Genomic DNA, 13,481 nt, shown 5'->3' on the forward strand with positions numbered 1-13,481 from the left:
CCAAGTCTGTCTAAAAAGTTAGGTATAAAACTGCATAGTTTTTTCATCCTGAGCTCCTGCTGCTGCTGCTGCTGATTACTGCTAGTCCCCTGACTAGTTAGTTGAAGTCCAGCTTAGCTTCGTCTGCGGCTACTGAGCGAGTTCTCTAGTTTCTGAAAATTCAGTAGCACCAGATGTTGTAGCAGCAGAAATAGAAAAATTCAGAATGGAAGATTATGCAGGTTCAGAGTAAAAAAAGCTATGTTTGAAAGTATCTAATCAAAATATTTAATATTTTAAAAAACAAACATTTTTGGCATTTTTTCTTCCCCAACTGTTTCATTTTAGCTCAATAATGTTAAAATTTCAGTGTTGGAAGAGCATTTGTTTGTGTCTGCATGAAGCTGTTGCTGTTGGATGTGGAAGCTTAGTTTGGATTCTGCGTTTTTACCACATGGGAATATGGTTGTGATCACTCAACTGAGCTGAAATCAGTCAGTGCTGCTGGGGAATAATTGTCTTGGTCTTGCCTTCGCCTTTGATATGTGCTAGAGCTCATTCACAGTGCAGTCTGCTAATAGGGTTTTGCTTGTGTCAGAATAGCGCTCTCAGTTTTCTGTGGGACCAGTTTGTTGAGTAGTCTGTGCAGAGGCACAAGCACTAGTACTGACACCTGTGAACATATGGGAATATGCAGTGAGAGACCAAGAGCAGGACTGCCTCTGCAGTGAAGCTGCACTCGGTTTCTCTGAGAGATGACTCCCCTGCTTCTGCCCCACGCCATGGTCCTGTTTACTGGCCAGGCCACAGAAGGTGCAGCAGGTGACCCCCATTTCTTGTGGCGCCACACAGAGACATGGAACACGTCTAGTCTGCAATTAGATTTTGAATCTGATATATCTGCACCAGACCTGGCCGTTACGGTAGCTTGAGTCTGGAACCGAGGTAGTTGCGTTTACTGAGACATTGCATCTGATTTACTGAGACGCTGCATCTGATTTAATAAGCTCTGATGAGAGCTTGTTAGCTTGTTCTTGGAGCTAAGTAAGCAGCCTCCAGTTCTGGACAGAGATGTAACGTTTCTGGGAATTTTGAAGGTCTTGGGTGAAAACAATTTATTTTCCTATCTTTACTGATTTTTCTTTGTCTTGCCCTCCCATTTTCAGTTTCCCCAAAAGCCAGTTTATGGGTGGAGGAAATGAGTGACTGAGTGCTGTGTTTATTTTAATGAAGGTATAGTTTGAATGAGCTTTTCTGAGATGAGAAGTGTAACAGATGTATTAACACAAGGAAAGTTTATTTTGTGAAGAACCTAGCAGTTTTGTTTACTTTTGGATAATGACAAGTATGCCTTTTATTAAGAGACAGAGTTGCACTTCATACTGAAGTATTTAAGTGTATTTTTTGACCTGTTGATGCAATTCAGAATCAGGGAAGATTCTGTTATTGACAACAGAAAGCATTAATACTGCTGACCTGTAAACAAAAAGGGGGAATTATGTCTCTAGAACTCATAGTATCCAAGTAGAGATCTCTGTGTTAATAGAGAAGAAACTTATGATTCTTTAAAAAATAAAGAATAAACAAGTTGGAAATGAGTGATGAACAGAATGATTTTTGCAGGTATTCCTGTACAGTGAAGACCATAGAAACAGCAGGCTGTTAACCATTTATGGAAATTTTAATTGCCTATTAAAGTTTTGAAATAAAATACCTTCATTTGAAGTAGTAGTTTTAGAAAATGTTTTGATGGATCGAAGAGTAGCAATTATAATGCTGTTAAAAGTTATCTTAAAGAGTATTTCACTGTTCCTTGTGAGGGAAAATATTTCATGAAAAGAAAATTTTGACCAAATTCTTACCATATCAAGTTGTGGAAGGAGAAGGTGGGTAGAAGGAGGACAGCTGCAGACTCTTTGTTTTTTAAATCCTTCCAGCCCTCACATCTCTAGTTCTTGAGAAGGCTAGGTCAGCAGCAGCTTGGGGCTCTGAACCGTGCTCTGTTGTGTGGTGTAGACATGCCCACACCTCCACAGGCAAGCTTGTTAGTCATAGGAAAATCCTTTCCCATTGAAATTAATATTGAATGTTGTTTTCAGTCTTAATTTCATCATATGTTGAAATACACCGAGAAGAGATGTATATACATATTAATATGTATGTATGTATACACAGAGTTAGGAAAATAGAGGGCTTTTTTGTTATTTATTTTATGAGAGATTGGTCTGAGATTTCTACGTAAAGATAATGTATGCCTTCTGCTTGCTTAGAAAATACAGGTGTGGTTTCTCTACTTTTGTCTTGGTGAACAATTTGGCTTAGGATGTTACTCCCCCAACCCTCCCGCCACCACTAGAATTTTCCTCCTTCTCAAGTGTGCCGATACAACTGTTTGCACATCTGTACTGTAAATTCAATCACTGGAATACCATGCTCCCCAGGGGATGATTTTTTTTTTTTTTTGAGGAAAGGGTGCTATATTTAGCTTGGATTGTTTCATTGATCCAGTTTACAGTGTAGTGCTCTGAAAAGTTACATTGTCCCAGCTGTGCGGGAAGGTAGAGGAGAAAGCTATGAGGGAGGAGCAAGGGTGAGTGTCTGTAGAGATGGTCTGTGAAGCTGCCTTTGTTGCCAAAGAAAAGGTACATGAACATCACACTTGATGTTTGCTTGCTACTTAGCTGTCAACATGACTTGTGTTCTTGTTCTCCTTGGGCCTGTGAATGTAGATAGTGTTGAGGAATGCTGGTGTAGTCATTTATTGAACAGAGCACAGTAGTTCTGGATGGATGTCATCAGAATGCCAGAAAACTGACAGAATTATGAAAGGAGAGCTTGCGTTGCTTCTCAGAACTGTTGCATCTTGTAAATGGTTTATCTTCTTTTCACTGGTCCCATCTACTAGTTCAATTGTCTTTTTTTTTTTAACTTTAAGTTGGTCTTTCTGCAAAACTAAGTAGGTGTTAAGCGATATAATAAAGGTTAACATCACTGTGACCTTGGAATTTAATAAAGAGGTGTACTGGTCAGGAGAAATCTATTATCTTTTGTCTGAAGGGAGGGAAGTAGCCTCTGAGTTGTATGGACCTTAACATTTAGTCAAGCAAGCATGCCTTTTCAGCTGGGTAAGTGTGCACATACTACTTGTCTTCGTGACTTGGTATTGTATGCATTGCACCCAGCATAGAGGTTCTGACAGTAAAAATTATGTAGATTTTATTTAAGGACTTTTTTCCTTTTCTCACCCATAGCAAACTCTGTTTACCTATATGAAAGACCAGTTGATGTCTTTTTATTTTTTGTGTCTTGGCCTAAATTAAACCATCTCTATTTGTGTTGAATATTATTTTATTTTGGATTTTATATGACAAAGCACGTCAGCACTTGTTGAAGTGCTTTGCTGAATCAAACTGTATGAGCTGCCCAGTTTATTTCACTGGGTATTACTACAATGTGAACAGGAGTTGAGAGATACTGCCCTTCTTACCTGCAATCTGTTCAGATACTGTGGCAGAAATATCTGGTAAGATAGATCTCTCAAATCTGAACTGGGGTCGTTATGACTTTCTAGCCTTCCCCTGATGGTCTTTAAGAAAAACAAGTATTATAAGGAAGTTACTTTCAAAACTACTGTTGGCCTAGTTCTGCTGGCAATGGTGTCTAAGGGAGTTTCATATTGAGCAAAAGTTTCATGATTACTTTATTAAAGAATAATGTAGTAAGTTATTTTCAAAAGTAACTAGTAATACTGGGTGCCTGAGCTTCTCTGTGCCCACTCTGAGATGACTCTGTTTTCGGAATGCGCCTGACACCCACTCTCTGAAAACGCTGGCCATGTGAGATATTTTGAACTGGACATTCAGAATGGAGGAACCCCACGTAGTCCATTTCTGTTAAAACGTTGACTCTAGAATACAGTGTGCTCGGGTTTCATTTCCAAAAGACTGGCAGGAGCCTCCTGGGTCGCTGAATCTTGTCTCTTCTCATTTCAGGCAATCATAGCCTACAGTGAAATGGCTTGGAACGCAAGATGAATTTTCTTGTCAGGAGTAGTTTGTAATCTAACAGACGTTCTTGTCTCATCTTATTAAAAAAGATAATCTGAGAGAACCGGACAATCGACAATATGTACTTTTTTCCAATTAGTTGCTGAACAAAATAAATGTTTCAATCCAAAATGAAAAAATCTCCTGTTCTCCTCCCAAATAAAACCTCAAAAGACTTCACTCAGGTAAAGCAAAATGCTTGCACTGTAGTTTGTTTTGCAATTTCTTAACAAAAGCCAAATGGAAAATTAGATAAAGCTTTAGGAACCCTTCACAAGTGACAGTTCTGGTGGAACTGGGGACACAGGCAGCTAACAGAGTTCTCCTGTGCCCTTCATTCCTTACAGATTCCTGTAGTCCTGTCTCCCACAACTTTCTCACTTTTCTTCCTTCTACTCAGATTTTTTCTTTGGAATATAGGAAACTCAGGTTCAACTTCCTCCTTTCCTTGAGAGTGGATTCATGGATTTGAACTCCCTTTCATCCATCTTCCAGGAGAACAGTTTAGAAGCCAGGCTGTAGGATGTTGAGGAGTAGGTTTCTCTTTCTCTCACTGATGTCATTTCACTGTGTAAAAGATACCTAGTTTTCACTGGAGTGCTGGTACCTACGTAAAGGCACCAAACATTGGTCTGTAAGGTCGTGCATGGTCAGTCCGTAGCTCCCTGTATATCAAAGCATTCTGTGCAAACGAAATGGCTTCTTTAGGAGACAGGGAGGGAAATCTAGCTTGGAATACACCACAGCCCAGTTTAAGCGTTTCCTGAGAAGCTTGAAGCTTCTTTAGGACTGGTTTCAGCAGTGAGTATCTTCTGACTATTATATGGAGTGAAATTCTGCAATTACTGCTCCAGGTTCCCATTTATTCCACCAATTGCCATTTCCCTGCATGGCCTTCTCCAATTGTTTTGTGAGAAAAATTTTGAGGAGGTTAGGTCAGTATTTTTTGTTCATTTCTTGTTGGTGGGTTTTTTTTCTAGATGTATGGTCTGACTTGAATTACCAATCATTTTGGATGGACCAAAATGGTGCGTGTGTATATGTGTCTGTGTTGGCACTTTATTGTTGTTTTGAAAATGAAGTATTTGCTAACAACAATGAAAAATGTTAACTGTATCCCAAAGATGGAACTAAATCAAGGAGTCCTGGAGCCTGCATTCCTCTGCTGTCAGCAGTAACTTGAAACCTGCTGGCAGAATGTGTATTTTATCTGCTGCTGGTGCATTAGAAGACAACTGCCTACTACTGCTACTATCACTATTGGATCAAGTCACAGTTGTCTGTGTTACATTTGTTTTAAACGTCTGAAATGTACTGTCAAAATCTGTGGGCAAAGGTATGCCATTCTTCTACGTTGAATGATGGGGGAGCCTGATGGAAAAATAGTGTGTAGCGTTGAATTTAAAAGCAACCTAACATGTAGTGCAAAGGGTAGAACTCGTAATGTCCTGTTTTGTTTCAAATTGAAAGCTTGACTTTTGTTAGCCAATATGATAAAAATGTGAGTGTGTATGTATATTTATGTTAATCCATGTCACATATACTTAAACAATCATTTTAAGTACTGTTATATTTGTAGGCTTAGAGCCTTCCTATAATTGAATGGTATTCCATAATATTTTGTTTGAGAGAGCAATTCAAATAATAGTTTACCTCCATGGCAGACTATGTATTACTATGTATTGTCTGTAGGACAGCTGTAATACCATAAATAAGTAAATAATTATGTTGTTAGTGACTTTTTGCACAGAGAAAGAGGAAGTTATGAATGAAATCTTAAAAATTTGCTAACTTGTGGATCTATGCAGATAACCAAAGTAAACAGTAAATATGAGCTCAGAGATATTAGAAGGAATTAAAAGCTTTGGATAAGTGGGTGGTATTTTAGAAAAGTGTTAATATAATTAGTATTACAACAGTGCTGATTTGACTCCATCCTGTTTTTGCAATGTCTGTTCTAGCACTTCTGGCTTCGTGGTATGTAACTTTGCCCTGATTGATTACAATTTGAATCAGCAGTAAGCCACCTGAGCATGGTCACTTTGATCTCTTATTAGAAATAAGAGATTTGAACTCTTGCTAGTCTTTTTATGTATTTTTTGATGTATGTTGTAGAGAGACTTTTCACAATGATATCCTTGTTTTCACTATGAGAAGAGTTATAAAGTTAGGCAAGTTGAAATTCATAATTATGAAGTGTAGATATTCAGCCAGCTAATTTTAACATCATGCACGTGGAGTTTTGAAAATGAAGATTATGGCCTTGAACTGGACTTTCTTTAAATAAAAGATGTAATATTGCAAAATGTATAATCTCTGGGTGGTGAGGGTAAGGTCTTGCAGAAAAATGCTTAGTGAAATCAACATATTTAGCCTAGATAACAAGGAGACTTAACTACAGTATGTAACTTCTCCGGTATTTTGTGGCAGTAGCTAGAAGCACATGCAGAGGGTTTGGAATGCATTCTTTAGATATGAATTAGAAACAAGATCAGGATAATTTTTGATTAGATAACAGAAAGGCACTGATCCAGCAGTTGCAAAGTATTTGAGTTGGCATTGAGCTAGGTTTTTGGCCTGCAGAACAAAAACGAAAGGTTTGAGTACTTGGGAGAGTTAGCTGGCTGTGTAGCTGGAATTTGGCTGGAGGGTATTCAGCAGAGAATGTGGTCACAGTCTGATGGGAGAGGGACAGTGCCTGGCATTTCTCTTTACTTTGAACCTCCACTCCTTTCCTCACAACCAAAATAAAAGTAGTGATGGGAGGATAATGGATAATGCCATTTAATCTTTCAAAAGCCTGATAAAATTGTTAAATTCTGATTCCTCTTAATATCACAGTGCTATTAAACAGGAGACGCTAAAGGTGCTGGTACCTCTGCCTCGGTGTGTGAGGCTGTCAAACTTTACATCCCAGGACAGTCACCTGCTAGAACCCAGCTTCTCATCCTGTGTACTCAAGCTCTGCTCTACACCTGCTCCTCGCCAGGGAGGGCCAGAAGTGCCCTTAGCTGATCAGGGGAGGGAGGATGCAGTGGGAGCAGAGGGGTCATGCATAGACGGTTATTGCAGTGTGTCATGTGGGATTATGAGAGTTTTTTAAAGGCAAATGGAATAGCCTGAAATGTAAGTTTTCCTTCCCATTTTCTTTAGGAGATGGGGAGATGAGTGGCTGGGAACAACGAAGGGGATTTCCTTTTAGCTCTCAGTGCCTTGAATTATGGATTGAACCACAGGTATAAAGTGGACTCTGCTATCTGTCAAAGAGTAGAAATATGGGAGGGACAACACTGACCTTTATTCAGTCCTTCAGGATCCATCTTTATGTCCGTAACTTCTTTAAGGGCAGGCTCTAATCATGCATGAGTGACACTCATTTAGAGTTTTCCCAATATGTAAAACATACATAGCTTCATATGCATGAGAGAACAACACTGATGAACATCATTTGAGACTTAAAACAGGCCCGTGGATGGGTGTAACTCTTGGGACCAGAAGAATGTAGGACAGGACGTAGTTACAGATAATGTCCCTCTTGCCTGAGCTGCCTTCCACCTCTTTGTTTGTGCTTAATTTTAATGCACCTCTCCAGTGCTGTAAGATCAGTTGCAACGTTATTATTCTTTATCTAAACCTTTTCTGAACTTTTAGGAAAGACGGCATTAATATAGCTCCCTTGCTGTTTAACAATACCCTTTTATTCTCCTAGAAAAAAAGATTTAGGCCACTGTAGTTTCTTTATGTCGTTGAGATGATTCATTTGGGCCATGGGAGGAGAATGACAGTTACTTGCTACGCAAACCTTTCCTGTGATTCACGGAGTACCATTTGTATCAGCCTTGAAGGAGGCACTTCATATGCTTCCTAGCAGGAAGGAAAAAGAGCATGATCATAGCTACCAGATAGGATATGGAAACTGGGTGGGGGGGAAGGGGAAGGGGAGAGGGAAACGCTGATTATTCAGAAGAAAGTTGCAGGGATGCCAAGATTCTGCCTGCATTACGCATTCATCTACTTAATGAAAAATGGATACATACCAAGCCTGTATATAATTAAGGGAAACATCATGACTGTAATTGCCATGTTCACAAAATAGTATGGCTTATTATATAACTTTTTGTGTAAATTTATCTTAGAGCTTTTCCTTCTGTCTCCTGAATCCATCACTGTTTCATATGGTATGAAACTTCTATCCCTGAGTGATGTGTTTCAGCAACTGTTTCAGGTTTTGCTCTTAAGCAAAGAAGGCCAGGCATGATGCTTTATGTTAACTTTCTGCAGAGACAGATTTTTGTGCTCTAATGTACTAATACACTTAGCAACTTAAAAAGTGCCCCAGCCTGCCAGATAGGAAGGCATTTTCCTTTCTTCCCAATGAAATAGTTTAAAAAGCTATACTATGATTTTCTTCCTAAAAATAACAGCACAGATTGGCTACTTAATCTGCTTGGGAAGAGAAACGCTCCATTAAATGACTCCCTCTATCTCTGCTTTACAGATTTGGGGGCTTTTTCGCTGCTTCCAGCTCCTTTCCTTATACCTGGAACTTACTGGGTAGAAATAAATGGGAACAGAAGAAATGAAGATTTATATTTCCCAATTCCTTAATTTCATAAATGGGGTAGGGGCTTGTGGCTGTCTGTCCTCCTAGAGTTGGCCATATTTGGTGTGATACATGCACCTCTGTCAGGAGACAGAGCAGTGGCTGTTTAGCCCTGGAGCATCTACGAAGAGTCCTTATCTAGCTGACTGCATGCGCAGCAAAGTTAGAAAGGGAGAGCAGTGGTGTAATTGGAGATGAAAGGAGTGAAATTAGGAGCAATGCAAAATAGAATAAAATTGGATATGAATTACTAATCACGTCCTGTATTCATTGATTTTTTCACTGGCAATTAAAATTTTACTGTTTGATTTATAAGTACTATTCAGTCTTCCATTAATTCCTGTGTTATAAAATTCTGGCTCTATTTTGATTTGGCAGTAGCTATGTTTATTGGGGGAAAAGGGGTCTAATTATAGCCTTGAACTGTACTGTAGTGAGAGGGCATTTAAGTTTCTTCTGAATATTTCTGAGGCAGTGTGGTGAGTCATGAAATATAACTTTTGCAGAAAATACCCTGATTGCCTAATGACTAGGTGTTGGTAGATGAAATTACACACACACACTCTCGTTCACATGAAACCAGGGAAGTGTCTTTCTGAGTAAGCTGTTTGTTCAAGTTACTCAAGAAATGTCAAGGTTTATGGTTGCAAAATAGGTAAGAAGTATATGTTTGAGGAGCTTGAAAACACCTGCTGTTCCTTACAGATGCTGAAATGCAGTTACTACATTTTCATTCAGAATGTAATAAATTCATGGCATTAATATTTGTTTTCATACCTGTAAAGGAAAATGCTGCCTGAAGCTAATACAATTGATCATCCATGTACAAAATACTTTGTTTTGCAGATGATGTAGAAGAGGTTAACAGTATGGAAAATGTGATGTTAGAATATGCTGCAATGGACAGAGAGCTTAATCATTATATGAGAGCAATTGAAGAAACGGTCAATCAGGTAAACTGTCGCTTCTATTAAAGTTACCCAATATATATACTTATTTAAATATTATCTTTTTATTGCTAAATACAAGGTGTTACATTAAAATAATATATTGTTGGAAAAACTAGATTTTTTTAAAAGGTAAAATACTAAGGTTGCCCATGCAGCTATAATTTTGCTTCCCAGTATGCGTGCATTGTGATACAGTATTATTTTCCACAAAACTCCTGCACCAGTCAGATTATAGATGAATAGTGCTTTGGAAATGAATGAGGACTGTGTAGTTAAAACACCAGTCTCAGACGATACTTGCTTCATGTGTTGAGGAAGATGGAAGCTGCGTAATGAATGAGGCAGCTGATTTCAGGAATAAACAAGTGGTTGCAGTAGCAGCAGAACTAATGAAGCCTGGTTTCCAGGGTCTTTCTGCCACACGAATTTGCTGATGCTTAGGAAGGGGTGAGCTTGTTAACTGTTCATTCAGTTAACCAGGGTCTCATTTGGTGCCTGACCACTCATTTTTGCCAGACTTGCAGCATCTCATGTTTGGAGGGGGTTTCTGGTTCGGTCCTGGATGCGATCGCCTTTGCTGGAGCGATCAGGGTGACGCAGACACGCGCACAAGCTGCATAAGCTCCTTTTCATTAGCAAACCAGGCTGAGGAGAGGGTGCCACGGGTTAGGTAGCGGGACACAAGTTTTCAAGAGGGTTTTTTCTCTTCCTGCCTCTTTCAAACAGAAGGCGATGTCAGACGAAATCCCATTCGTTTATGTATTTGTGCTCAGCGAACCTAAGAGCAGAGTTGTTGGGGGGGCGGGGGGGGGGGGGGGGGGAATGACAGCAGCGGCGCGGCCGGCGATGGCCGCCAGGGAGCGCCGCGCGTCGCGGTGTCTGCGCGCAGCGTGAGCCCGGGGCGCCCTTGCGGGGGCCCGTCAGCGCGCCCCGCGGCATCTGCCTCAGCCGCCGTCCTCCTCCCGCCAGCTTGCTCCTTCTTTTCCTGCTCTTCCCACCCTGCCGCTTTTCTTCATGGTTATCATCCTGTCCGTGCCCTTTGATTCTTTCCCCTGCCTCTCCGACTGTGTATAACCGGCTCAGCTCTGTAACCTTGTTCTCATCCCGATTGCACTACATTGCTTTTTTTCCCTTCTTTTTCCTATTGCATCAGGCTGTCTCCAAACCGTTCTCTTAACGCAGCTCCTTGTTCTTTCTGCTTCCTGATCGTCACTGCCTGGCTATCAGCAAGTGAAGTATTGAAAGCACAGGCTCCACGGCAGATGCAGATATTGAAAGACATCAGTGCAGTCTACTCTATCCCTTCAGTTTTGGGGCTGCACCATACTTGGAGAACTTAACTTTCTAAATAACCTATTTTAGCATCTGCAGATAGAATTTTAGGTGTCAATTTTGTATGGACTTTTCTAGAGAAAGCAAGGGTACATCCTTGACTGCCCTTCAAGATATAAAATCTGTGTTCCAGAGCATAACAGGAGAGCAAAGCAATGCATTTTCCCTCTAGTTTAAATCTAGGAAATGGTTACATTTTTATTTTGTAAACTGGTTTTCTTTTAGGAACTTTTAAGTATCATCCTGAATCAGATATGTAACCTGAAAAATTTTCATCCCAATAGGTAAATACTGTATGTTTAGAAGGAGCTGAAAACGATGTCCACGTTGGCAAATGCTGGCCAGCATTAAGTATGTTCTCTGTACAGTGTCTCTAAATACACATTTCAATTCACGTCACCATAATTGCAGAGCTCCTAGCTTATATTTGTCAGACCATTCAGAAGTTTTTCCTTTTACTTGGGGTATTCATTATTTTTAAAGCCTTACTAGTAAAATCTAATTTAGTCGTCACATCATTAGAGATTAATGATGTATATCTGGGCTTCAGTGAAACATAGGTGGTATATGGATTTTTTGTAAGCTATTAACTAGTCAATGTGTTATTGTTGTAACTTTGTATAAAAAGAATTTCAAGACATTTTCAGTTATATAACTTCTCTCACTATACCTATGCATCAACAAAACACATCAGTTTATGCATAACTTAAGTGTGTAAAGAGTAAGCCTCTCCCTTCATCAGCAAAGCATTCAAATCCTGTTTACTTCAGATGCATTTACTCATGCTCTTTAAGTTAAGCACAGGCTTAAGTGCTTGGCTGAAATGGAGGTATTTTTGTTTGGCTTCAGTAGGGCAATGATACCTTCATGATTTTTAAGACTGGATTCAGCAGTATCTGTCTTGTGTACACAAAGAAAGTCCTGGACGATTTTTTCTTGTTTGCTTTCTATTTTTCATTTAGCTCATTTATGTTGTGTCAGAGACCCTTCCTTGCTTGGGTAAAACAAGCTCCTTCCCTGTTTTTTCTTTCCAAAGGCTTTAAAAATGAAGCTGCAAGACACACAATAAAATTAAGAGACTAGATGGATTATAAAGTCAATAGTGGCTAATCAGCCACACTTCTCCCATCCCTCCTTCCTACCTCGCTCTGGGGAATTTTCTGTGCTTTCCACTGCCAGCACCCTGAACAAATCTTTTTGAATAAGAGGAAGAAAAGTGTATAAGGTTCTGCAGCAGAACAAAGATACAAGACTGTTCACTAAGAATAAAAGCTAATGCTTTGTTTGAGGGGATAGCGGCATGTACTGCCTCTAGAACTACACAGTGTGTCTCCATTTACCTGTCAGAGACCAACTTAAAATCTGCTTCAGGAAATAGAGATACTGTTACTGAATTGAGGACTGCTGCACGTGGAGGCAGCTGTAGAAAAGCTTGTGTTTAAAATAGCCTCCATTGGCTTGCTCCCTGAATCCCGCTGAGTCTCTTCCCTGAGGGCTTTCTCTGGGAAGTTGCAGCAGGTCATTCATTTTCACAAGCTGACTGTTTTCATGTACAGTATTAACAATATTTGTTTCAAGCTGAAAAACACATTTTATTTGATTATTTTGTGAGTTTGCTATCATTTTTTGTGGTCTTTTAGTTTCTTCATACAGCAGTGAATCTGAAAGTAGGTTGTATTCTGTGTTTCACCTTCTTATCACCTGCTTGTAGTGAATGTCCAACTGTAAGTTAACAAGATAAGGATAGCTTGCCCTCTCTGCAGACAGCATCAGTTAGAACTCTTGATTTATTATTTTGTTATGTATACATTTAAGTGACATTGACAAAACGTTGATATTGTGCAACAGAAGTATGTAATATAAATAACAAGGAACTAGCGTGAAATATAGTTGCATGCTTTTAAAAAACAAGTTTTTGTTGATTTAGGCTGCAGTTGGTGGAATGTAGAAGACGAAACGTATCAGCATCCTCTTCTGGTTAAATCATCAGCCTGTTGAGTAAGAAATGAGCAATTGAATCACAGTGTTTCCAACAATAGGCTGTGGGAAATCCTTTGTCTGTGGAAACTCCCTGTGCTACTGGATTTTCTTGTACCTGTGTAATGACTGGACTCCTACTGCTGCTGCTTTTTTCATTTGTAACGGGTATTTTTTAAACATATTAGCCGATATTTGGGCCCTCTCCATGCAAAGTCCAGACAGCACTCTTATTTTTAGTGTTCCGCCACCACCATCAAAAAAGACTGAGAGTGCTGGATTATCTCTTACTGACTTGTTTATACTCTTGAAGTGGACCCAAGTGATTGGGACTCGCCAGGCTGACCTGGCCTGCTCAAGTGTCCCCTGCTCTGGGAGAGCTCTCGCTGGGAGAGGGCCAACATACTCTGCCTGTTCGCTCTCTCCCACTCTGCTTTCTAGATTAGAAGAAGGTTGGCAATAAACTCCGATTGCTATCTCTGCTTTTCAAGCATTTGGCTTGTTTCAGGCTATAAAAGCTGCGGTAAGTTTTGTGAAGTCCCCAGATTTTTGTAAATAAAATAAATCTCAAGGTATTGTAGATGTATCTAGAGA

At 39.7% G+C, this 13,481-nt stretch overlaps 1 protein-coding gene across 3 annotated transcripts in view; it reads left to right on the forward strand.

The window, feature by feature from the left end:
- Positions 1–13,481, forward strand: part of NSMCE2 (NSE2 (MMS21) homolog, SMC5-SMC6 complex SUMO ligase) — a 131,615-nt gene that overhangs the window by 19,494 nt on the left and 98,640 nt on the right. For all 3 annotated transcript variants that reach the window (XM_026110081.2, XM_064507861.1, XM_064507862.1), the window contains exon 3: positions 9,475–9,581. In XM_026110081.2, the coding sequence (XP_025965866.2) occupies positions 9,475–9,581 (107 nt within the window). The remainder of the gene's footprint in view (positions 1–9,474; positions 9,582–13,481) is intronic.

The sequence above is a fragment of the Dromaius novaehollandiae genome, chromosome 2 (genome assembly GCF_036370855.1).
Source record: "Dromaius novaehollandiae isolate bDroNov1 chromosome 2, bDroNov1.hap1, whole genome shotgun sequence".
In the NCBI taxonomy this organism is placed as follows: Eukaryota; Metazoa; Chordata; class Aves; order Casuariiformes; family Dromaiidae; genus Dromaius; species Dromaius novaehollandiae.